This window comes from Brassica napus, chromosome A1 (assembly GCF_020379485.1).
Source record: "Brassica napus cultivar Da-Ae chromosome A1, Da-Ae, whole genome shotgun sequence".
NCBI classification, from domain to species: Eukaryota; Viridiplantae; Streptophyta; class Magnoliopsida; order Brassicales; family Brassicaceae; genus Brassica; species Brassica napus.
Genome location: NC_063434.1, coordinates 10,094,870 through 10,120,074, shown reverse-complemented (window position 1 = coordinate 10,120,074; position 25,205 = coordinate 10,094,870). Strand labels below are relative to the sequence as shown.

At 37.8% G+C, this 25,205-nt stretch overlaps 6 protein-coding genes and 1 pseudogene across 9 annotated transcripts; 3 read left to right on the top strand and 4 right to left on the bottom strand.

Annotated features, from left to right (window-relative positions):
- The first annotated feature begins 71 nt into the window (after window positions 1–71).
- LOC106392615 lies at window positions 72–4,885 on the top strand. The gene is made up of 2 exons (XM_048735003.1): window positions 72–1,542; window positions 1,616–4,885. The coding sequence occupies exons 1-2, from the start codon at window positions 667–669 to the stop codon at window positions 2,333–2,335; spliced, it is 1,596 nt and encodes a 531-aa protein (XP_048590960.1). The 5' UTR covers window positions 72–666; the 3' UTR covers window positions 2,336–4,885.
- On the bottom strand, window positions 2,495–4,210 carry LOC125589791. The gene has a single exon (XM_048762344.1). The coding sequence runs from the start codon at window positions 4,208–4,210 to the stop codon at window positions 2,495–2,497; it is 1,716 nt and encodes a 571-aa protein (XP_048618301.1).
- Window positions 4,886–5,051: 166 nt separating the features above from the next.
- On the bottom strand, window positions 5,052–7,962 carry LOC106407081 (annotated as a pseudogene).
- A 234-nt stretch (window positions 7,963–8,196) lies between these two features.
- Window positions 8,197–10,331, bottom strand: LOC106452853 (ETS translocation variant 5-like). The gene is made up of 2 exons (XM_013895038.3): window positions 9,977–10,331; window positions 8,197–9,823 (listed from the first exon to the last, which is right to left on the bottom strand). The coding sequence occupies exons 1-2, from the start codon at window positions 10,115–10,117 to the stop codon at window positions 8,552–8,554; spliced, it is 1,413 nt and encodes a 470-aa protein (XP_013750492.2). The 5' UTR covers window positions 10,118–10,331; the 3' UTR covers window positions 8,197–8,551.
- A 1,553-nt stretch (window positions 10,332–11,884) lies between these two features.
- On the top strand, window positions 11,885–12,870 carry LOC106452836. Of its 2 annotated transcripts, XM_048735025.1 has the most exons (3): window positions 11,885–12,100; window positions 12,193–12,369; window positions 12,568–12,870. In XM_048735025.1, exons 2-3 carry the CDS (start codon window positions 12,247–12,249, stop codon window positions 12,682–12,684), a joined length of 240 nt encoding a protein of 79 aa, XP_048590982.1. In that variant the 5' UTR covers window positions 11,885–12,100; window positions 12,193–12,246; the 3' UTR covers window positions 12,685–12,870. The 2 variants fall into 2 exon arrangements, with proteins under 2 accessions (XP_048590982.1, XP_013703625.2); XM_013848171.3 differs by lacking the exon at window positions 11,885–12,100 and having other exon boundaries at window positions 12,121–12,369.
- A 5,373-nt stretch (window positions 12,871–18,243) lies between these two features.
- On the bottom strand, window positions 18,244–19,470 carry LOC106407330 (GPI-anchored protein LLG3-like). The gene is made up of 3 exons (XM_013848172.3): window positions 19,079–19,470; window positions 18,939–18,995; window positions 18,244–18,769 (listed from the first exon to the last, which is right to left on the bottom strand). The coding sequence occupies exons 1-3, from the start codon at window positions 19,158–19,160 to the stop codon at window positions 18,429–18,431; spliced, it is 480 nt and encodes a 159-aa protein (XP_013703626.1). The 5' UTR covers window positions 19,161–19,470; the 3' UTR covers window positions 18,244–18,428.
- Window positions 19,471–22,690: 3,220 nt separating this feature from the next.
- Window positions 22,691–24,978, top strand: LOC106407086 (E3 ubiquitin-protein ligase RMA2-like). 3 transcript variants are annotated; one of them, XM_048734999.1, is made up of 4 exons: window positions 22,691–22,929; window positions 23,173–23,238; window positions 23,529–23,592; window positions 24,209–24,978. In XM_048734999.1, the coding sequence occupies exon 4, from the start codon at window positions 24,213–24,215 to the stop codon at window positions 24,798–24,800; it is 588 nt and encodes a 195-aa protein (XP_048590956.1). In that variant the 5' UTR covers window positions 22,691–22,929; window positions 23,173–23,238; window positions 23,529–23,592; window positions 24,209–24,212; the 3' UTR covers window positions 24,801–24,978. The 3 variants fall into 3 exon arrangements, with proteins under 3 accessions (XP_048590956.1, XP_013703333.2, XP_022568561.2); XM_013847879.3 differs by lacking the exon at window positions 23,529–23,592 and having other exon boundaries at window positions 22,694–22,929; XM_022712840.2 differs by lacking the exon at window positions 22,691–22,929 and having other exon boundaries at window positions 22,936–23,238.
- The last annotated feature ends 227 nt before the right edge of the window (window positions 24,979–25,205 follow it).

The window sequence follows — 25,205 nt, the reverse complement described above, 5'->3', positions numbered from 1 at the left end:
CATAATTTAGCCAAGTTATAATAAACCCGCTTGGTGATTCAATATGTTAATATATATATATACACATATTTTTAAGGGATTTTTGCCGATAAGGAACAAAAAAAGCATATCTTTGTCCCCTTACAATAAAAAACCCAAACTTTGTCCCTTTAGAACAAAAAAAAATGAAAAACCTGTTTTGTCCTTTTTAATAAAATAGGTTAATAGTAAGAAGTAAAAAACAAACGGATTCAGTGAAAAATTGCTTCACTTTCTTTGTCTCCGACTCCCGTTTCATAAGGAACAAAAGGCGATTCCGCCGTCGACTCTCTCTTTATTTTATCCGTTCAAGTTCGTCGGAGACGACGATATCGTCGTCACATCTCTCCTTCGTCCTCCTTCTGTCGTCTTTACTCTTTTTGAATCATCGATTACAGAGAATTGAAGGTTAGGGTTTGGAAATCCCCTTTCTGATTTTTTTCCGTTTTTGTTTACGTGCATGTAGTATAAAGAGCATGAATTGTTTAAAAATACAAATCGAATCGCATTTTGATTTTCGTTTGTGGGTTGAGTTGATTGTGAGGTCATCGTAGTTCTTGTTCTATACGATTCTGAGTTATATTTTGTTTGGTATTGAATTTGCTTTGTGTTTTGAATTCGTAATGGACTTAAAAGGCTAATGAGTTGATGTTTTTGATTTCATGTTTTATAGGAATGGATTACCAGTTTCCAAAACGCTTTATTGAAGAAGGAGCTGAGACCAAGATTGATAAGATTAACAACACCTGTAGGCGCACGATTCTGGGGACGCTGAAGGTGGTTCTCAGGGATGAGTATCAAGAAGTTTTGAAAGACCCTGTCTTCGGTCCGATTCTGGCAATCGTAGAGAACAAGCTTATTTACTCAGGAAAGGTTATTCACAGTTTCATATGCAAGCAGCTCAAGGTTTCCAAGCTTCACGAGTTGTGGTTTCTATTTGCAAAGAGGCCTCTCAGGTTTTCTATGCAAGAGTTTTATGCTGTGACTGGATTGAAGTTCAAAGAAGAACCCGACGTAGACTTCAATAACTGGAAGAGTGATAAGGGGTTCTGGAGCACGGTGCTGAAGGAAAATAAGAAGATCAACTTATTGGTTATAAGGGATGAGCTCCTTAAAGTCTGTAAGGAGTGGACGTATGTGGACAGGGTGCGACTAGTGTATCTGTGTATAATACATGGATTCGTCATTGCGAAGGATTTGAGAGTGTTTATCCCTCACGAGTTCATCCGTTTGGTGATGGATTTTGAGAAAATGAGGATGTATCGTTGGGGTCTTCGCGCCTATGATGAGCTGCTTGCATCAATATTCAAAGCAAGGGAAGATGTGCATCTGAAGAACAGCTATGTATTGGATGGATTCTCATATGCGTTTCAGATATGGATTATGGAGGCAATCCCAGACATCGGTTCTATGGTGGGTAAAAAGATCAAAAACAACTTGACGAAAGTGAGATGTAGGAATTGGAAAGGAAGTGGAAAAGTATCATATCAAGATATCACCAGCCTAGAGTCCAACTTTGATAAGGTAGTTATCTTTCTTATATTAAAGTTGAGTTCAATAATCGAACAACTGAAGCTTATTGTTTCATTTTTTTCAGGGAGAGCTGTTCCCGTTTATATCATCTACTGGGAGCTTGGATGCAACTGATAATGCTGAGTTCTTTAGGGAAGATGAGAAGAATGACGAAAGAGTCAATCGCATTGTTGCTCTGATCAGTGCCAAACAAGACTGGAAGCAATTCACTTGGGAAGTTGAGACTCTGCCTCCAAATATGGAGTTATCTGACGCAGAAGAGGATGTCGAAGTTGAAAATGTCACAGAAACACCTGTGGAGGAACCGGCTGTTGTTGAAGAGGAACCAGCTGTTGTTACAAAAAGGGGGAAGCGTAAGCTAATTGATCCTGGTGTCGAGTCTCGAAAGAAACAACTTCTTTGTCAAAGAGCGGCTGAACATAACAGTGTTGTCTCCGGTGATATGAAGACCTTCATTGAAGGTTTGTTCAACTCTTCTTTCAATTCTTTTAAGGAGCTGCTGCAGAAGGACATACAAGAGCGTTTTGACAAGGTCGACAATGAGATGGCTCAACTGAAGGCAACAGTGTCGCAGATTACGGGTCCTTCAGTTGCAGTGGGACGAGACATAGCATCTGAGATTCTCTGTCCTTCTGCAACACTTGGGAAAGAGCAAGAGAAATCATCACAGAGTCCGGGTCCTTCAGGAGCAAAGGGAAAAGGCAAAGGCAAGGCATCTGTGAGTGTTGATCCTCCTCCGCTTCGTCGTAGCCCTCGGCCAGTAAGAAAGGTAACCAAAACATGAAGCTTTGAATTATGTAGGACGAAACATCTTCCGTTGTAAGTGTTTATGTGGTTTGACTATTTTGTAATGTCCTTGTATTGTGCTATGTTGCATATCGGCTTGTAATGTATCTTTTTGTTTGCTATGAAGTGAACTGATAACTTTGACATGTTAGCTTGGCTATTTTGTAATGTTTAGAACTTGGCTATTCTCCACAGCAATGGTTAGTGGCTTCGAATGCTTAGAACTTAAAGTTCTACGTTTAAAAAACCATCGAGTCATCATTTCCCTAATGCTGTCCAACAAAGGTATCACTGGAAACTCTCTAGGCGTACGCAAAGCTGCATTTATCGACTCCGCAGGGTTAGTAGTCCTAATATCATATCTGTAACCCGGAAACTGACAACGAGCCCACTTCCTCACATCGGCATCTATGAGATACTGTCCAATTTCAGGACTAATAGCGAAAATAGCAGTGAAGACCTTACGAAAATCAGCAGCTCGATAAGCTTTAGAAGCCTTAGCAACCAAACCAGCCACACCTTTCCCGCTGAAATATGTTACAACATTATTCAGCAAGTGGTGAATGCAAATTCCATGATGAGCTTGCGGGTACACTCTCGCAATAGCTTTAGCAATTGAGGAATTCCTATCAGACACAAAAGCTAAACTATGGTCGTCAGCAATGACCATATTAAGTTGTCTCATAAACCAGTTCCACGCGAGGTCATTCTCTGAGTCGACAACTCCAAAGGCAATAGGATATAAACTCGAGTTTCCATCTAATGCTGTAGCAACTAGTAATACTCCTTTGTATTTGCTCTTCAAAAAAGTCCCATCCACCACAATAACTTTTCTAATTGCAGCATAGAAACCGCGAACACTCTGACCAAACGAGATGAAGAGGTATTTGAATCTCCCTTTTGTATCCCTTTCATAAAATGTGTGTGACCCTGGATTAGCTTCCTTCATCATATGCAAGTATTTAGGAATTTTTTCATAACCTTTCTCCGGAATACCTTTAACTGCGTTGATTGCATATTCACGTGCATCCCACGCCAAAGAATAGGATATCTCAACTCCATATACCATACGCATATACTGGATTATATCATCCGATCTCGGTCCTTCTTTAGCAGTTTCATACTTATGCATGATCAGAGTACCCACTGTTTTTGCTGAAACTGTCCTAACAGAACCCTTCCTATTGGAGGCAGCACATGAATGATCAGGTACATACTTTTTGATGATAAAATACGATGAGCCTGTTAAACCCTCTGCACGAACACGCCATGTGCAGTCATCATCTGAGCAACGAATGTACCATACTTTTTTATCCGATCTGACAACCACGTAGTCGAAATTATTTTTCATTGCACATATTTCGAATGCTGCCTTCAAAAGTGTTTTGGAAGTAAAAGATTGACCCTTCTTCACAACATCTACCAAAGAAAAGCGAACACCATCTTCATTGATCTTTTCTTTGTCACACTTTTTGTCATCTTCACTGTCAGGTACCTCAACATCTTGTTCTGAATCCATATCACTTGAATCGTCAGACTCCATAAGCGCTTCCTCTCTGTTAGGCGACTCACTACCTTCTTCCGCTATGTTAGAGGCTTGAGTACTCACACACAACTGCGTCGAAGCTTTGTTCTTTACATATGTAAGAAAATTTCGAACTTGTCTTTCACTGGTGATGATAACAGGGGGTGAGTAGATGCTATTGATCAAATCGGAAGGTAAATAACTCAGCTCTATATTGACCATGTTTACATCAATTCCAAAGTCTTCACACACCATAGCCTTTAGGTTTTCAAAGCTTGAACTTGTGTCCAAAGTAAGTAACCTGCCTCCTTTTTCTTCATCAACAAGAAATCCCCATCCATTGTTCATCGACGATTTCCACAAACCACATGAAGCATATATGTTAATCTTCATATTTTAGAATGACAAAAGTTTGAAAGAACTAAAAAATGAAGAAAACTTCCACGTTGAATTTCAGAAATCGTGGTATGTTGAACAAGAAAACAAGATTTTAGGAAAGACAATTAAAAAAGGAAATTCAAAACATTTAAAAGATTTTCTGAATATTTCCTAACCGTTTTTGGCTAGATTTCCGGATTTTGTAATTTTATTAGGTAGAATTTGCATTCTATCTATTTAGAAATTAGAAGACCTGGTAGAATACTGTATACCACTGGTGTAGACAAAAATACAATCCGAATAATGCATTTCCTACCTTAGTAGGTTAATTAGTTTTTGTAGCGCATCAAATCTACCAGTTACGTAGAGCATAGAGGGAATGAGGAATTTATATTCTTCTCCAGTAGTTGTTTATGTTTTCGGTGTATTGTGCATGCTACGACTAGTAGATCACTATGTCTTTGTTAGATTATATATTCTAAACCTCCGTAGATGGTAGATCTGATTTTCTAACCCCTTTACCCCATTTTTGAAATTATTATTCAAACATTTTTTGAATCCAAATTTATTTTTCTTATATGCAGTTGTTTATCTACATCTAATATACAATTTTTTCAGAATTTTTTGCCTTCTAAAAAAATTAATATGAATTTTTATATACAAAAAGGGTAGTGAATGTCCAAAAGTGACAAAAGTTTATTTTGTTCTAAAGGGACAATACCTTAGTTTACTTGTTCTATTTTCCCAATTTTCCCTATTTTTAATGCATGACATATTGGATATTGAAGTCAGAGCCTAACATGGATTCAAGTCGGAGCCTAACAAAGCCAATAGTTGCTAGATTGAACATATTTGAAGGACCAGAAAGTTTATGAGCTTGAAATAAAATTATACTAAAGTTAACTGAAATGTGAAAATACGTTTAAGCTGTATGGGGATGAAATGGAAAAAAGAAAACCAGCTGCTGTTGCATTATTTTAGAAGCTGGGGTTGGGGAAAAAAGTGAATCCTCTCGGATTTTAAGCCATGCGGACTTTCTTGGTTGCATTGAAGCCAGGTGAGAGCAATATCTTGGTGGGTGATTTACCACCTACACTTGGGCCACCAGTCGAGTCAGATGCATTGCTAGTAACCAACGTGGGTTTGGAAGTCACTGACGCCACTCCAGGCATATCGTCACCAGATTCACCGTTGCCTCCCTTTTATGACAGAATCATTGTGGTTATCTTTATGGTCAACTAATAAGGCTCGAGTTTTGTAACTATGCCAACATTTTAAACAAATTTCGGAAAGCTGCAAAGGTATTAATCGAGAGAGCTCAATGGTATACCAGAGGTGCATAGGTGATGACACATTCCCAACATATCTTTGCAAAAACACGACTGAAGGAACAGCTCCTGGGTTAGTGTCGGCATTAGACTCCAACCTAATGCATTGTACATTGGTATTTCGAACTGATAAAATGTTTAAAAGTCTGGTATAGCTTCTCAACTACAAAATGGATGATGTCAAATATACATACCTCTGAAAAAGCTCTTGCCAGCTGCTGTATGTTTGTCAAAGTAGACATGGGTCGCTAGATGTGGTGTTAAGGAATAAAAGACATGCATATGACGTGGGTGATCAGTTAAAGAAAGTTGAAGAGATGGTTTGCTATGCAGTTTAAGTAAATAAAAACCTTATTTAATAAGAAACCCAAGAAAAGATGAGACTTAAGACAAAGTACCTGCTATTTGCTTAGCTTGGGACTTCGTAAGCTTTTCCCCAAAACCTGAGAAGCCATGTTAGTAACTGTACACCATTGAATCATGAGCATCCTCTTTAATATAATCATGGGAACAACCAACAGTAACAACTGAGACATTAATATAAACGTGGAAAAGAAAAACTATTCTCACATACCATCCAAGAAGTTTACTACATCTGATAATGAGATTCCGTGACAAACTCATAATCATCATGTTCTTTTACCCAAATACAATATATGAACCTATTATTGTTTATAACAACATAACCAAATTTGTTAGTCTATTGGTGTCTGGTTGTGTTACTGGTCAAAGACTCAAAATATAATAATAATCATTGCCAATTACCTTTTGTCAGCACCAGTTCTTTCCAATATCTGCTACGTCCACGGATCTTGTTTTTGAGATGAGGATTGTGGAGACGAAGCATGGGACGTTTCATTCTACTGAGGTCGAACCCTTCATTGGAATCAGTTCCAACTCCTTTGGGCACCTAGAGAGGTTTGGACTTTATTCTTCCATTTTGATTTGTACCCAGGATTGAATATTAGTGGGGTCAAAAAACAATAATGTGTTATTGATGCAGGAACTGGCGAGTGTGCATTCCCTTCCAAACCATCCATCCACGTAATTCACCTATGGAACCAGTTGAACCTCCTAGACCAACAGTCTAAGCCATGTTAACATCTAAGCTCAATTCCTGCGAAAAAACACAAAGATCAATACAATTTCTCAGTGGACGTTTGAGCTAGTTTTAACTCTCTAAACCAATAACCTTACGTCTTTGTTATATCCCTCTAAATAATCATTGCTCGGTAGGCTTCTGAAGCTATCCTCTTTGGAAAGTATTGACCTTATTTTCATCTTAAAAAATCTGCAATAACTTGAAATTAAGAATCTCATAACATGATTGAAAGCAATACAATAACAGCAGGTACACATAACTTATGTAGAAACTATTTTACCTTAAATCAATGCATCTTTGGATCTTCTCAATCGTAACCTGCACACAACAATGAACAACTATTTCTTCTTACTAATGCTATAAAAGAAAAAGAGAAGATAGATTACATTCAAGACAGCACCATAGTTGGAAAACTTGAGAGGAAGGGATACAATTAATGGATCTGCTTCTGTAAGGAATTCTGCAAAGTCAATGGAAGCTTTTTCAGTTGGCTATGCATTGCAACTGCAAAATTAATCCAAATGTGCAAAATAAACACTCAGAACTTCAAATTCTGAAGAACAATTATTCAATACTAAAAAAAAAAGTTTCAAACTTTGTTACTCATAACCAAATCAATCAAGCAGCTGAGTCATTGACCATGCCCCCATCTTCGATCCCCATCTTCATCTGCTCCGCCACAAAGCACTTCGTAATCACATTACAAACTTCACCGAGTCACGCGCCAGCACAGGATACGTAATCTTATCAAAGAACTTCAACGGCACATTCGGATCCACGATCGCCACCACGGGAACCTGAAGCTTTGCCGCCTCCAGAATCACCGAGCTCTTCCTCTCGGCATCAAACACCACGACGCAATCAGGCATCGTCGTGGGCCCGAAGCAGAGCTTCTTGTGCCTGGATCGAAACTTCTTGGGGCTGTAGCTGTTCGTCAGGAATCCTCTCATCTTCCAGAGGTTCGTCGAGCGGTTGTGGTTGTACGCGTCGCTCTGGATGCGGCGCGAGGGGAAGAGAATAAAGGGTTTAGCAGTTTCTTGGTCTCGATTGTTGCAGTAAATAAATGGTTTTATGAGTTGGTCTCTGACGTTACAGATGAGAATCAGAGAAGTTAGAAACACATAGAAACATAGAAGGTGAAGACGATGAGACATAAGGTTTCGACAAAGATGGAGTGATGTGGCATCATACTGCTCTCTAATTGGTTGATTTAATTTGATGAGGTGGATAGTCTAGATGAGGCTCATATATCCCTTTTAGTATTAGTATAGATATAGGATCGTGTGTGTTCTTAATTATATTCATGAATGTTACTGATTGCGGATAGTCTATTGATTAAAGTTTAAAGGTTTTTACATTTAGGTCTGACATTCATAAAGTAGACATATAGTATTGTCGATTAATGTTTTTTATATTATAATTGTAACATCAAAAATAAATCAGTTTAAAAAAAAAGAATATTACAGATTTACTTTCGAATATATTTTGTATTAATTTTTCAAATAAGAGCATAGATATCAAATGAATAAGTAGACAAATAATTTCGTTTTGAATTATTATTTAAAATTAAGGAGCTTTCCGTTCAGGTATTTTCTATACACAAGGTTCCATATAAAAAAGCAGGCGATCCAACACAAAGCTGAAGCAGACAAAGACAAACTCCCTCCATACACACAAAGAAAAGCAACTCAAAATCAGATATTGGGCTCAAGAGTAACACTCAAATGACAGGGAGGGCATCGAGGAGTAATGCACAACAGACCCAAATCTAATGGGACCCAATAAAAGTAGGGCCTATTAACGCAAGAGATGTGAGCCTTGGTAAAGGGAGGAAGCGGTTTTTATTGTGGAACATACACAAGTAAAGGAGCCACCGTGGCTTCACCACCCTCTGGGAGGCCCACCTGAGGACTGCGCGCTCAATCTGTCAAGAAGGGCGTTAAAGTCTATAGCTTGACCACTCTCCTCCATCCGCTGGATCACGGCCATCACGTGGTCTCCTCTGAAACCCATGCTCACTAGCTTCTCTATCAGTTCACCGTATTTTGATCTTGACACAGGAGGTGGTGTCCCAGTGTTTCCACCACCTGCCTGGTGCTGCTGAGGAGCGTACCCACCACCTTGTGGACCTTGCATGTAATGGGCATGCTGCTGCTGATGTGGTTGAGGTGGTGGGTATTGCATCCGACCACTTTCATACATGGCATTGGCATACCCCGGAGGAGGAGGAGGCCCTGCGGGTAGATAGCCATCGCCTGTCTGGGGGTTATAAGACATCTTTGTCTGCTGCGGAGCCTGTGGTGGTGGTGCACCGTATCCGTAAGCTTGCATCGACTGTTGAGGAGGTCCAGCGTATCGTGGTTGCATCTGCATGGTGCTTGGCAACGGTTCTACTGGAGACTGGTTGCTTGGTGGCGCAAGCGAGTATGTTGGGTAGGCTCCACTGGACTGTGGCTGAGGAGGCCAGTTTTGCTGGTATTGCGGAAATGACTGAGGTTGAGCTGAGCTTGGGTGAGATGGAGCAGGAGGTGGGGGCATGAACTGAGCCTGCGCTGGTGGCGCAGGAACGGGCGCTGGTGCAGGTGTGTTTTGAAGCTGTGAAGTAGGAGGCCTGTAATACTGCTGCTGATGCTGTTGCTGTGGCTGCGGTGCTATTTGGTGAGGCAAAGCAAGCGCAAGCTGGTTGTTGTGTGCATCTGAGGTGTTCTCGCTCTTCTTAGGCTCTGGAACAGGAGTGGCAACCCGCTCCTCACCATGTGAAGAGGAAGAAGAATCTTTCTGCACAAGTTGAAGCCTCGCAAGCTCTTTCTGCGTATCAAATAACTCTTGTTTGTCTCTAAGAATCTGGACAGACCTATGCACCTCTTGAAGATGTTTGTCCATAGATCTAAGCTTGGCATCAGCCTCCTCGTTATCGCGAGTCAACTCCGACCTCATCTCGCCAATAGTCTTATCAAGGTTGTAGCAGTAGAGCTCAAGCTGGGACAAGCGAGAGCTGATGCCTTCAAGAAAGCGCATCACGTTGTCAGAATACTTCTTCATGGTCCTTTCAACAGTTGCATTAATAATGTCTTGGCTCAAAGAGTCATCTGGTGGAGTGTAAGAGCTTGTAGGGAAAACAGAAGACCTCGCCATCCTGGTCTTGTGAAACTCCTGCAGAGGCCAAAAACGAAAAAGAAAAGAGCAGCTCTGTATCATATGATCAAGTAAATGATATTTTATTTCTATTTAACACCTTAACAATTATAAACTTAAAAAAATCGAATCCCAAAAAAAATCAACAATCGTTTGCAAAGGCGACGCTACCTTGTTGGCAGCGATGGCAGGATCGGAGTTGGGACCATTAGAGGAGTCCTCCTGGTTGGCAAAGTCGTCGTAAGAGCAGAGGATATCATCGGACCCGAAATCGAAGCCTTTCGATCCCGAGTTGACCCGATCCGACGCCATCGATCCCAACGCTGATATCGATTTTCTGATTTTAAGAATCAAAAAGGGGAAAACGCTTGGATTAGTCTTGGGAGTAAAGCAAAGCTTGGTGTTCTCGTTTTTCTTCAAAGCTTCGAGAATATGCAAAAGCAGGAGGAAAACGTTTTCTATCTTTTTCTTTCAATGGAGGTTTTGATTAATTTGTGATAAGGACGAAGCGAGAAGGAAACAGCCAAACCGACTTCTTTTTTCCTTCTTTATTAATATTTTATATCTACATCCCCGTATATATTGATTACTTTTGTTTTGCCCCGTTTGTTTCTGTTTGTCAATTTATAACCTTTGAATTTTCTTACGACCTTGTTATCTAGTTACTCCAGAATAAATTTTGAGGTTGATTTTGTAACACGTCGAGGGACGGAAACTCCGACACGAGTACAAAGTTTTTGGTCCCTTTAGAAATAGTGCATCATGTGTGGTTATTGTGTACTTTGGTGTGCCTCTGGTCATAAAACTGAAAGTGAATGCTCTATGATCATCACTTGATCAGTAATGTCTATGTGAAGGAAACAAGCTTCGCGACATTGATAAATTTTCTTCCTTGATTTGTTTCTAAAGATGCTTCTCTAATCTGCGACCAGGTCTACACTCGAAGTAAAATTGTTGGACTTGGAGAGGAGATTTGATCTTGGTATTTTGTAGTCTAGCCATCGTATTGCTCTTTTACTGCTGGTGGTTCTCTTATATTTATCTTTGATTTCTACTCAAAAATCTGAAACTTGTTTGGAGTTATGATTAGTATTAAACCGCTTCTCGAGATTGCCCTGTTGTGTTATTGTCTATTGACAAGGACTCCAACATATAACACACTGACTTGCTTCGGATTCTTCTCTTCAGCTCTTTGTAATAACCTATTGCTTTCAAACTCTTGCAGACATTCCACAATCACTTTTGGTGGTAAAATGATTCACGTTCTTGATTTTAGATGTGATCAGTGATTCACATCAAGATACGGATGTGGATGACCTAATCAATTTTGGCCGGTGAAAAAGTGAAGATATGTGGACTAGCTAGACACGATTATGACTTTGGCAATATCATATTGCGCAAAGGATAAAGCCCTTCAAAAGGTGATTAAATTATCATAAAACCCATAAAGAAACTAGCCGCAAAGTTTCTGCTTTGATTTGTATCCATACATCCTAATTAAAAAGCTTCAATAATAAAACATTAGTTAAGCGGTTTCTATATGTCACCATAAGATGCTTTAGGTGAACGATTATATCATTTGACCAAGTTTAGTAAATTATTCTACCTAACTAGGAATACTTTGTTTAGAAAAGAAAAATAATCGAACATAATTTGAGTAAAAATTTCACGAGGTTATAATGTCTTATCAAAGAATAAATGTGGCACCATTAAATTTGACGTAGAAAAATCTCACCAGAAAACCATATGGATTTGGATTTGTTAAGCTCTTCTTTGCCACAAGTCAGTCTGCATCCACTTGTTCAAATCAATGCCATTCTCTCCCCGCCATTAGACCTTATCTTATGACATTTATCCACACATAAAAACCTTATCTTATCAGCATAAAAGAAGAGTATAATCAGTGTAATAAAGAAGCTGACTTCGTATTACATTCTGAAAAACACCAACTCAACAATGGCAGCAATGTCCTGGACACGTGGGTGGCTTAATAACCAATGATGGACCCATGTTCGTTTATAAGATCAACCAATCATGTAGCTCTTTGTGTGGTTCTAACTTCGAGGTCTAAAGTCCATTACTTTTTTGTTATTTTTGACTATATTAACCCTCCTCTCCTCCCATTCTTGTCCAATTAAAACTCTTCTAGAAGATAAATAGATAATCAATTTGCAAATCACACGAGAATACCCATCTCTATCAAAACAAATCATCTCTAACTGTGTCTGACACACAAGTTTAACATGCTTAAGGCATTTTAAAGAAGGGGCAAAAAGGGAATATAATAGATAAATGGTCAAATAGCATAGTTTAACTTTTCCCGTTGCGTATATAAACCGTCCATTATCGGAAGTTAACATGTTCTCTTCATCTGCCAACGGTTACAGATTTATTTAGTTTATTAAAGGAGAGTAGAAGAAAACGAACTTGAAGCGTGAGAAATGAAGAAATCTGGAATTCTTGCAGCCTCTATCTCTGCAGTCGCTTCCGCCACGGCCATCTCCGCCGCGTCTACCAACACCTCCCTATCATTCTCTTTGCCGGAAACCAATCTTTCCCGCCAGGTAAAAAAAACCTTTTTTTATGGGTTTAACCATAGCGTTAAGTACCTCTGTTTTTGCTTGCTTGTCTTTAAGTACTCACTCACTCGAGCTTTTTGCTGAATATAAAAGACTTGCCATAAATAGGTTGTGTTTTCATTGGTTCGGATGTGTAAGGGTAACTAATTGTAATATTATAATTACTTGGATGGTTTTCATTAGGATTCAAAAGAAAAACAGAGGAAGAAGAAAGGTTCGGAAGATGAAGGAGATGAAAAGTTTGCTCCAAGGTTTGATGGGTTAAGATTCATCGAGACGCTTGTTACTGCTCATCGGTGACCTTTTCCATTATTCTCATTTGTCAGAGTTTGCTATATTTTTTTCTCCAATTGATCAAAAAAACAACAAAAATTACTGATTTAAATGTTTCTTTTTTTTTTCATCTCATTATAGTAACTTTGGGTTAATATGTAACACCCTGGAAAACTTTATACACCACCAAGAGGCATGTTCCTATTTGTTGTTCTTGATAATCATGCCTTCTTATATTAAAGGCCTTGGAGATTAACTCAGCCCATTATTAGTTACCAAAAGTCACACATGTTATGACATCCTAGTTTCATGACTACTAGGTTCTGCAGCATTTCAGATGATACTAGTGTTGTTGATGCTGTTATGATTTTGGTGACATTCAACAATAAGAAGAGCTAAACCGGAGCTGGTTCAATTAGCGTCTTGGTACAAGGTTATAAGAAGGTGATAACCGGGATGGTTATTAGAATCGGCTTATGACTCAAGTGTACCGGTCTTCTTTATATATAGAAGAAGAAAGGAGAAGTCAATTATCGAGTGTCAGCTGATTTGAGCTGAGAGAGAAAAGGTTGTTACAGAATCAGAGAGAGAAAGAAGATCGTTTCTTGAGTGTACTGTTCTTGTATCATCTCTTGATCATCTTCTTTGTAAAGACTCTTGAAGTGATTAGTGAAACCTTTGCTTGTGCCGTCAAGCCCCAGATGTAAAGGATCCACATTGGATCCCGAACTGGGTTACCAAATTCTCTGTGTCTTTCTTTACGATTCTTTAGAGGTCTTATTCTATCGAACGAGCGAGAGAGAGTTAGAGAGATAGCGTTTTGGTAAAAGCGTAACAGAGAACTAGAGCTTGCGATCTGTGAAGTTCGTTAGGAGATTTGATTCATCACAAAGTGGTATCAGAGCACGGTTGAGTGCGATCAGCGATGAAGGATTCGATGGCGAAGATCAAGATTGCGGTTTTCGACGGTCAAGGGGATTTCTCGTTGTGGAAGAAGCGCATGCTGGCGCATCTATCGATCCTCGGCCTCAAGGATGCTTTGACGGAAGCACCGGCGACCTTAGGCTCTGAGGTGACGATGAAGAAAGGCGAGGAGGAGGAAGACTTCAAAGAGCGTATCAAGAATCTCGAAGTCGAGAAGTCGGAGAAAGTTGAGAAGGCGATGAACATGATGATCCTAAATCTTGGAGATCATGTGTTGAGGAAACTTGAGGATTGTACAACTGCAGCATCAATCTGGTCTGCACTTGAAAGGTTGTATAATTCCAAAACTCTTCCTAGTAGAATTCATCTACAGCATAAGTTCTATACATTTAAGATGGTTGAATCTAAATCTATAGATGAGAACATAGATGATTTCTTGAAGTTAGTTTCCGGGTTAAGCAGTGTAAATGTTTCTGTTTCAGAAGAGGTTCAGGGGATCTTGCTGTTGAGCTCTCTACCGTCTCAGTATAATCAACTGAAGGAGACATTGAAGTACGGAAGAGAGACGTTGACAATCGAGGATGTTACAAATGCTGCGAAGTCCAAAGAGATAGAACTGAAGGAAGTGAAAGATTCCAGTCTTTCACAAAGGTCTGGAGAGGCTTATGTCACTCGAGGTAGACCAGAAAGAAGAGAGAGTTCAAGAGGCTGAGGCTTCAACAATAAGTCTCGGTCAAGATCTAAAACGAAGGTCACTTGCTGGTACTGCAAGAAAGAAGGACATATCAAAAAAAACTGTTTCGCCAGAAAGAGAAAGATGGAGAATGAGGAAGATGGAGAAGCAGCGGTGATGGTAGACAAACTACAAGAAGTGGATGCACTCGCTGTTACTGACCAGGATTCAAGAGATAAGTGGGTCATTGACTCAGGGTGTTCGTATCACATGACTTCCAGGAGAGAATGGTTTGTTGAGTTCTCGGAAGTGGCTGGTGGTCAAGTTCTTCTTGCAGATGATAGATCAGTCTCTGTTCAAGGAATTGGGTCTATCAGGATAAATGCAAAAGGAGGCACTGTAAAGAATCTCACAAAGGTCAGGTATGTTCCTAATCTTAAAAGGAACTTGATCTCTGTCAGCTCACTTGATATGCAGGGGTTTAGACAAGAAGGTGGAGAAGGAAAGACGAGCTTCTACAAGAACGGGAAGCTTGCTCTCCAAGGAACTCTGTGCGGGAGTCTCTACCTGCTAGACGGAGATACGTTGGAGCCTTCAGCGTATGCAGCTATATCAAAAGACGACACAGCACTGTGGCACAGCAGGCTAGCTCATACCAGCATCAGAAATCTAAAAGTGCTGGTAGAGAAAGGGATTCTGGATAAACGAAGGATCAGTGACTTAGAGTTCTGCGAGAGCTGCGTCATGGGTAAGAACAAAAGGTTAAGTTTCAACGTCGGTAAGCACAATTCTGATGCGGTTCTAAGGTATGTTCATGCTGATCTGTGGGGTTCTCCTAATGTTCACTTGTCTCTGTCTAGGAAGCAATATTTTCTTTCTATCATAGATGACTATACTAGGAAAGTCTGGGTTTACTTCTTAGCTACTAAGGATGAGGCTTTTAGTAAGTTTAGAGAATGAAAAGGGTTAGTTGAGAATCAGGTGAACAAGAACGTAAAATGCCTTAGGACTGATAATGGATTAGAATTTTGCAATGTTGCGTTTGACAACTTTTGTAAGCAGCATGGCATTGAGAGACACAGGACCTGCGCATATACTCCACAACAAAATGGAGTCGCAGAACGTATGAACAGAACGATCATGGAGAAGGTGAGGTGCTTACTCAACGAATCAGGACTCGAAGAGAAGTTTTGGGCAGAGGCAATAGCTACCTCAGTTTATGTCATCAATCGTACTCCATCAGCAGCGAATGACTGCAACATTCCAGAAGAGCTTTGGCTTGGAAAAACACCTGGTTACAATCATCTGAGAAGGTTCGGTGCAGTGGCATACGTTCACATTGATCAAGGGAAGCTAAAACCAAAAGCTTTGAGAGGCGTGTTTGTTGGTTATCCTAGTGGGGTAAAGGGGTACAAGATCTGGATCCCTGAGGAGAAGAAATGCATCATCAGTCGAAATGCAGTATTCAGGGAAGACAAGTTGTATCGTGACATCGTCAAGGATCAGAATGCAGAACAGAAGCAGATGGGATCAGATAGTCAGGCCAGTGTTGAAGGTTCAGTTGAAATAGGGGAAGCGTCAGGTACTATGTCAAGGGGTAACTCTGAAGGTGGAGCTGCGGAGCCGGAGTCAGAATCCATGATTGAAGAATCAACTGATGAAACCGAAGATCTTAGCAATTATCAACTTGCTAGAGATCGAATAAGACGTGAGATTGTGAAACCTGCTAGGTTCACTGAAGACTCAGAGGTTGCTTTTGCTCTATCTGTTGCTGAAGTCGTTGAAGCAACAGAGCCTACAAGTTTTGAGGAAGCAAGGAGGAGCAAAGATTGGAAGAAATGGAACGCAGGAATGGATGAAGAGATGGACTCTCTTAAAAAAAATAAGATTTGGTTCCTAAGTGATTTACCAGAAGGCAAGAAGGCTATTGGATGCAGGTGGATTTATAAACTTAAACCAGGCATACCGGGAATTGAGAAACCAAGGCACAAGTCGAGGTTAGTCGCAAAAGGATACTCACAGCGTGAAGGTGTGGATTATCAGGAGATTTTTCTCCAGTAGTCAAACATGTTTCAATACGATTGCTGCTATCAATCGTGGTGGATAAAGATCTGGAGCTGGAACAGTTAGACGTTAAGACAGCGTTTTTACACGGCACTATAGATGAAGATATATATATATGGATCAGCCAGAGGGGTATATAGTAAAAGGGCATGAAGATAAGGTCTGCAAGTTGGTGAAGTCTCTCTACGGTTTGAAGCAGGCACCACGTCAGTGGAACAAATGTTTTGATCAGGTTATGATCAAGAATGGATTCTCGAAGAGCGAATATGACTTGTGCGTCTATTTGAAGAAACTGAAGGAGAATGAGTACATATATCTACTTCTGTATGTAGATGATATGCTACTGATAGCTAAGGACATGACGGATATTAAGAAGGTCAAGGAGATGCTATGTCAGGAGTTCGACATGAAGGGTCTTGGACCTGCAAAAAGAATACTTGGCATGGATATTAAGAGGGACAGAGCAGGTGGAGTTCTGAAGTTATCTCAATCAAGATACATCAAAAAGATTCTTCAAGTTTTCAGAATGGAAGAAGCGAAGAGTGTGTCTACGCCTATAGGAGCTCAGTTTAAATTGGTGGCTCTGGAAGAAGGAGAGCAAGGTTCAGCAAGTTCTGATGATGAGTTTCCATATGCTAATGCTGTGGGAAGCATCATGTATGCTATGGTTAGCACGAGACCTGATCTGGCATTTGGTGTGGGTCTTGTCAGTAGGTTTATGAGCAATCCGAGTAGAGAACACTGGCAAGCTGTACAGTGGATCTTGAGGTATTTGGTGGGAGCACAGGATGTTGGGTTAGTATTCAAGAAAAATACAGATAAATTCAGAGTGAAGGGCTACTCTGATTCAGACTTTGGAGGAGATTTAATTCGAAGACGATCAACAACTGGATATGTGTTCATGGTAGGAGGAAATATTGTGAGTTGGAAATCAGGTCTACAACAGGTAGTAGCATTGTCAACAACCGAGGCTGAGTACATATCACTGGTGGAAGCAATTAAAGAAGGCTTGTGGCTGAGAGGGTTGACAGAAGAGTTGGGGTATGATTAGTCAGAGGTCAGTATAGGTTGCGATTCTCAGAGTGCAATATGTTTGGCAAAGAACAATGTGTTTCATGACAGAATGAAACATGTTGCAGTCTCAAAACATGTAGCTCTGAAAATGAGTTTTGTGCGAGAAATGATTGAAGCCGGAGAGGTGGATATACAGAAGGTGCACACATCGAAGAACTCAGCTGATATGTTAACTAAGGTGATTCCAAGTATGAAGTTCGAGCAGGCGTTAGCAGAGCTCGGAGTAGCCAGGTGCTAGAAGCATGGCTATGCTTGACGGCAAAGGAGGATTGACTTATATTGTTGATGTTAAGGTGGAGATTGTTATGATTTTGGTGACATTCAACAATAAGAATAGCTAAACCGGAGCTGGTTCAATTAGCGTCTTGGTACAAGGTTATAAGAAGGTGATAACCGGGGTGGTTATTGGAATCGGCTTATGACTCAAGTGTACCGGTCTTCTTTATATATAGAAGAAGAAAGGAGAAGTCAATTATCGAGTGTCAGCTGATTTGAGCTGAGAGAGAGAAGGTTGTTACAGAATCAGAGAGAGGAAGAAGATCGTTTCTTGAGTGTACTGTTCTTGTATCATCTCTTGATCATCTTCTTTGTAAAGACTCTTGAAGTGATTAGTGAAACCTTTGCTTGTGCCGTCAAGCCCCAGATGTAAAGGATCCACATTGGATCCCGAACTGGGTTACCAAATTCTCGGTGTCTTTCTTTAAGATTCTTTAGAGGTCTTATTCTATCGAACGAGTGAGAGAGAGTTAGAGAGATAGCGTTTTGGTAAAAGCGTAACAGAGAACTAGAGCTTACGATCTGTGAAGTTCGTTAGGAGATTCGATTCATCACAGATGCGAGATCATATGGGTTTAACCCCTCATTATGCATGTTACTGAGAAAAAAGAAACAAATAGTTCACGAGAGCCTAACACAAGAAAGAAAATTTTCAGCTATGGTTTTGCAGGAACGACTTAATGGGTCACTCAACAACTAATTATATAACGACGGAATCATCATATATAATAAATCTCATGTCATAGCGTAACATATGTCTTTAGAAGAAGTAGAAAAAGAGAACGGTGATAAGCAATGCATGTGTGGAGACAAGAGGGAGTGATGCATGAGCAGAAGAGGTAGCGGTGACGTTGGCGCAATCGAGCCCTTCTTTGCCTTCTTTGCACATGTTTGCGAATATTCCGGGAGGATAACGACCATAGATATTGATGTAACTAAACATTGTAGAGGCACAGTCTGCCTTTTCGTCATTAAGAGCTTCTGCGAATGGGCAAGCAAAGTCCTTGAAGGCCGAGCAACATGCCTTGGCTGGATAATTTGGTCCTTTGCATTTGCTCGTTATAATTGTGTAATTCTTGCTCGCAAAATCTTCCTTGCATGCTATTATTTTATCAGATCATTAACATGAATCTTGCTTATTATTATAATTTGAGTTTGGATATGCTAATCATCAATAGAGCATGCATGAGTTCTTATTACGATCAATGATTCAAATTTTGTCTTAGCAACAAAAAAAATGATTCAAATTTTGGGAGATTATATTTCTTACGTGTCTTTGCCTGAAGAAGAGCTCGGCTTGTGGCTGGATGTGACTCAAATTCATCAACTGCACATATATACACTCCATTAAAAAGAACTCTAAAACAAGTTTTATAGACATGAATAAAATATCAAATGACTATAAATTACGAGAGATGTGGAGAGACGAGGCGAGTCCAGACAAAAGAAGGGTTACAAGAAGAGAAACCAAACAATGAGGAGAAATCTCCATGCTTATGTTTCTTCCTTCTCTGTATTTGTCTTTATCACATTTGATTTTCTTAAACTCTTTTTTGCTGTTATTTTTGTTTGAGTTATAGGAGAAGAGAAAAATGTTGCGGATGTACCGGATAATTACGTAGAATAAACAATAGAATCAGTGATCTGCCAAAAATACTATTTACTATTTTAATCTTTGAAAAACCATCAAATAAACAAACATTGTATATAGAAAAGAAAAGGAATAAGTATATTATTTTGATTCAGCTACCACTAGTTGATATCCATAATCAACTGGGAGACGCCCATTTATTGACCCAGTTCTTCTAATCGTTAAAGGCAACTTGCTCCAATAATTTGATATGAGACTTCGAAAATATTATCACAGACTTGTATATCTATTTTTATATCTACGTCTAGAACAATAGTATTTCTTTTTATCGACTGAACAATAGTATTATATATAATACAAGTTAGAACTGTATTCGGATTCCAGTCCTTTTGTTATCATTGTTTACAAATGAACTATATGACACACAAAAAATTGTTTGGGATAGACGGGTGCTCCGTAGGGTGATTAGATATGTTTTAGGTTCAGTTAACAATGTTTTATCATATGTTTATATTTAAACAATAGTAAAGGTATTTTCTTAACTTGATGTCTGCCCCAGGAATGTATTTTCTCAACAGGTTCGTCACTTATTACTCTTTTTTTTGGTGTGCAAATCGTCACTTATTACTTAATCAATGATATTTCTAAAACATATATGCCTTATATAACAACACCCTCGGTGAAGTTGTAAAACACTCGAGAGAACTAAAATGTCATTGTTAGATATAACACCATGCTCTCGTTAGTGCGAGAATCGAACAATAACTTATAAATAATACTTGACCCAAAATGTTTTGGCCATGAGATATGGCTATGTTTATACAATCGGTTCGGATATGCGCGAGTAACGGGGAGACAATCGGTTCATATTTAACATATTGTGATATGTTTAATTTATACCAGCTTATATGACGGTATAAACCATGCGTCTGTGGTTGGGTGGTTAAAGCGGATCTCCAAGGAACCCGAGTTCGAATCCGCACCACATCAGATTTTCACAGTGCGTGGCCGTCGAAACTTTCACATTCTCTCTCCAGAAAATGGTTTACCATTTCTTTTATATGACCATATAAAAATATTTTGTGCTTTTGAAAATTTAAGAAACATACATTTTATTTATATTTTAGCAAAATCATACACCAGTCGTCACATCAGTTGTCATGACATCTAATTTACTACATAGCATTTACGCAGCTAATTTTGTTGACGATTTTTCATATGTACCAATATTTTTTTCAAAAATATATAAAAATAAAATAATCGTTTTATAAAAATATTTTATTAAAAAATGCCGAATACAACTACCAATTATATGTTCTCCCAGTCCTGGAATGGGTGCCATATTTATACTTTTTTGTTATTTAGTGAAATTAACAAAATTTAATTAAATAATATTTTATCTGTTTCTAAATAATGCATATTTTAGATTTTTCACAAATAATAAAAAAAATTAATATTTAAATATTAATGCATTAACTTTTAAAATTATAACAAATTTCCATAAATTTAAACCAATATTAATTCAATAAATTCAAAATTGTCAATTAATATTTTATGAAGTTTACAATTTATTATTAAAAATAAATAAAAAATCTAAAATACTGATTTTTTAGAAACAAGTAAAAAATAGTAGAACATGGATTATTTAGAAAAGGAGAGAATATTATTATTGGGAAAATTGCTAAAAGAGAACAAAAAAACAAGGTTGTTGTCCCCTTGATATAAAACCAACATAAAGTTATCTCAATAGTATAATTTTTCTCATAATCCCAAAACTAACCCTATATTTAATCTAATTAAACAGAATTTAAAAGTTAATTTGAATTTAAAAAAAAAAGTTAATAGAAAAAAGGAAAAAAAAAACAGTTGAAAGGCAATCGAAAAAAAGAGGTATATATATACATCATAGAGAACAAGAGTTTATGAGAATAATCAAAAAAAAGCTATGGAAAAACCATAGATTGATGAAAAAGAGAATGGAGAACCATTTTTTTTTAATTTTTTCAAGTAAAATCGACCATAACACGTTTTAGGAAGTTAGAATATTTCTAGGAGATTTTTAGAATATTTTCTTAACTGAAATTTCATTAATTTTTGCAAAAAATCAGGTATTCTTATATGTAGAAGGTGACTTCTAAAAGTTTAGAAAAATGATAAAAATTCTGAATACACTTTCTACTTTGAGTAGACGTAAGAGTACATTGTAGAAAACATATTCCCCGAAATTTAGAATACTTTATAAAAGTAGAAGATGCATTTGGAAGGAAAGTGAATACCTTTACGATTAGTAGAATGCAAATTCTTCTTTTTTAGAAATTTAGTAAATAGTAAAATGGGCTTTCTAAAAGAAGTAGATGAATGTGTTTATTTTAGAAATCGTTTTCTACTATACCATTTTTCGTAGAAGACACATTCTACTTTTAGTAAAACGTATTTTAAAAATCTTATTTACCAATTTTTTGAACAAAAGAAAATTACCAGCTTGTGTATATGGATATTTTATTAATTTTTTTGATTCACAAAATTATTTATTTCATTAGTTTTCAGAAATACAAAGGGTAAAAACGAGAAAAAATGGACAAAATTAGTTTTATAACAAATAGACAACAACCTGATTTTTTTGTTCTCTTTTGGCAATTTTCCCATTATTTTTTGACTTAAGTGAATACGAACGTCAGGCAATATGTTTATTTATATAATGCACGAAATTGTAAGTTGATCGCAGATACTGTGACCATGAATCTTCAAAACCATGTTTTTCATGTTAGACCCAAACATAATGGTGACGGCACAACAAATACATTTATTTAGGCAATGTTTTATCATTTCAAGGAGTGAATTTGGGGTTGCCTACTGACAATTAATTAAATAACACGAATTTAAATATGGTCTGGTGAACACCAATGGCTTTTCCCCCCGACGTATAACCTATTTTTGTGGTTTAAACTATATGGCTATTGGTTGATCAAGCCTTTAGTTAAGGCTTCAACGAAAATTTATTATTCCCCTAATTCTATTTAATGAAGCAACTTACCAAATTGATTTTTTTTTGTCTAAACCAAATTGATATTGTTATTTATTCAGCACCGTTTCTTCTTTCAAGTCACTAATCAACACCTAATAATTACAAAATTTGAAAGAATACAAAAAAGTAAAGTACCGAAATAAGCAGAAGTTTTCAAATAATTAATGAAAAAAGAAAAAAAAAACAAGAAAAAGCAATTGACAAAAAAAAAAAATAAGAAAAAGCAATTGGAAAATAATGCCGTAACGGTGCAGCCATGGAGTCCCACGTCATTAATTTTTTTTACGTCATTAAACTTTGGGGAGTATCTATGGTGTTGCCAGAAACAGAAGCCGCCAATTTCTTATCTTGTGATATGGATAAATCGATAAAGTTATGGGAAAATTTTGCAATTTCTAATGTTTTGTGTCGTTTTTATAGGTTTATCAGCTGAATAATGGAGTTGTTCCAAAAATATTATTAGCTGTGAATAAACATGTTTTATGTTATCTTGTTTACCTTTTTCTTTTAATAAACGATGCTCATCCGTTGCTGACCTTTTCATAAATTAAAGAAAGAGGCTTACGGAAGTTAAACAAGTATAGGAAAAAAGCTTTAAAAAGGAAGAATGGCGTTTCGTTACTTTATCTACTTATTTTTAATTAGGTAGACGTTTCTTCTTTAAAATCATAACTTTTGCGGATTTTAATTTTGCACCTTACAAGATAAAAATAATAATTGTATGTGTGTGTATAATATAAGCTCTTGTGCTTCTGCACCATTCTCTATCTGTTATTCTTCTTGCCCATTCTGCTTTCTCTATTTCCAAACAGTTCTCATCTCTCTCTCTTTTTAACTCGCCTCTCGTCTTCAAGCCATTGTCACATAAAGCAAACAAAATCTCTGCAGGTTTCGAAAGGCTTAATTAGCACTCAAGTCAGAAGAGATCTATATATCCTATAACCTCTTCCAAGGGTACGTCTCTTTTTAACTCCTGGGATCATCACTCTTTATTATATATAACTATGTCGTTGCGTTTGTATGTGTATATATAAAATCAATATATTGGTGCTCCAAAAAAAAATCAATAGATCTGCACCGTTTATTTTGGGATACTACGCACGAAGATGACAGTTTCAGATCATTCAAATGAACTACTTGTGATGTGATTTGATTAGATTCCTCTTTGTCATCACTTATTTGCTTAATTAACTACTCGGTTTCTTTAGTTATTTGTGTTTTTTCTTATTAAATGGTATATGCAGAATGATAACGTATGCTTGAGATTAAGTGAAAACAGAGCAAGGCATGAAAAACGAAAGTGATTAGGTCAAGTATTCAAAACCTGCTTAGCTGGTTAATACGCCAGCTTCACTGCTTGGGTTTCATTTCCTTATCACTTTCCATACTTTCATAACCTCAACTTATTAGAGATCCTTTACCCTTCTTTTAATTAATTATCATAATCTTCCTTTTTCTCTCAATTTTTTTTCTTAAAGCAAGATCATGATTGGTGTGTAGCTGACTGTGTTTAGTTTGTATTGATCTTTGATGATATTTCTTGTTTCCATATATAAAATCAATGCTTTTCAAACCTCTATTGGGGTTGGATCTTTTTTTGTCAATATTGGAAGTAGTTACTTGACCAATTAGTATAATACTGTAGTCTGTAGGTTTGTTTCACAATATAAGTAGTTTACATATTTCAATGCACTTTTTTTATTTATTGGATATTGTATGACCAATAAAATAATGTTAAGCTTTTTATAATTGGTTGAATTAATTGATTAAATGATATATTTTTTTTAGATAACAACTTTCTAAATATTTGTGCTTTTAAGTAAAACTACTTATAATTAAAAACAGAGTACTGTTTAGGTGAAATCTCATTTTATAAACAACGACTAGTCAAGTCAATGAGTTTGTCTTGTACATTTCATTTCAGTAAAATGGAGATAGATAAGGTAGAAGACTCAGCAGCATTGGGTGACTCCAGAGGAGACTTCGACTGCAACATATGTTTGGATCAAGTACGTGACCCGGTCGTGACATTATGTGGCCACTTGTTTTGTTGGCCCTGCATATACAAGTGGACTTATTCCACCAACAATACAAGAAGACGTGTCGATCAGTACGATAAAAAGGAGTCCCCAAAATGTCCGGTCTGCAAATCTGATGTCTCGGACGCTACGCTTGTCCCTATCTACGGCCGGGGGCAGAAAATACCCCAGTCCGGTTCAAACGTACCGAACAGACCATCCGGTCCGCTTTATGACTCAAGAGGAGTTGGTCAACGTTTAGGAGAAGGTGAGAGTCAACGGTACATGTATAGAATGCCTGATCCAGTGATGGGTGTGGTATGCGAAATGGTATATCGGAGACTATTTGGAGAGTCTTCTACGAACATAACACCGTACCGTAGCGACCATGACACAAGTCTACGGTCAATGCGGCGGACAATGCAGGTGGATGAGTCGCTAAGCAGAGTCTACTTATTCCTGCTTTGCTTCATGGTTATGTGTCTACTTCTCTTCTAGTTATAATGTCATTTCGCCTAATAATGAGTGTGCATATTACTTATATACATGGATCTAACTAAAAGTGTATATATCTCTGGTATGTGTATGTGTGTAAGAGTGTTGAATCCTGAAACGCGTGATGAGAAACATAATAAAGTCAAAATCAAGAAACGGCACCAGTTGGCTTTTTGTATAATTTTGGATGGTGATAAAAAAGAGGCTTATCTTCAACTCCATCGATCTTGTACCAAAAAACGATGATAGTGGCATTCGAATGCGACGCAAAACGGTGTTGCTTGTCGGATCACAATATTTTCTAAAATAAATAAGTATACATGAAACGGGGACCTACATTTGATTGATAACGGCGAACAAGACAATGTTAGTCTGTTAGATAGAAAAGTGGAAACATTAATTTAATAG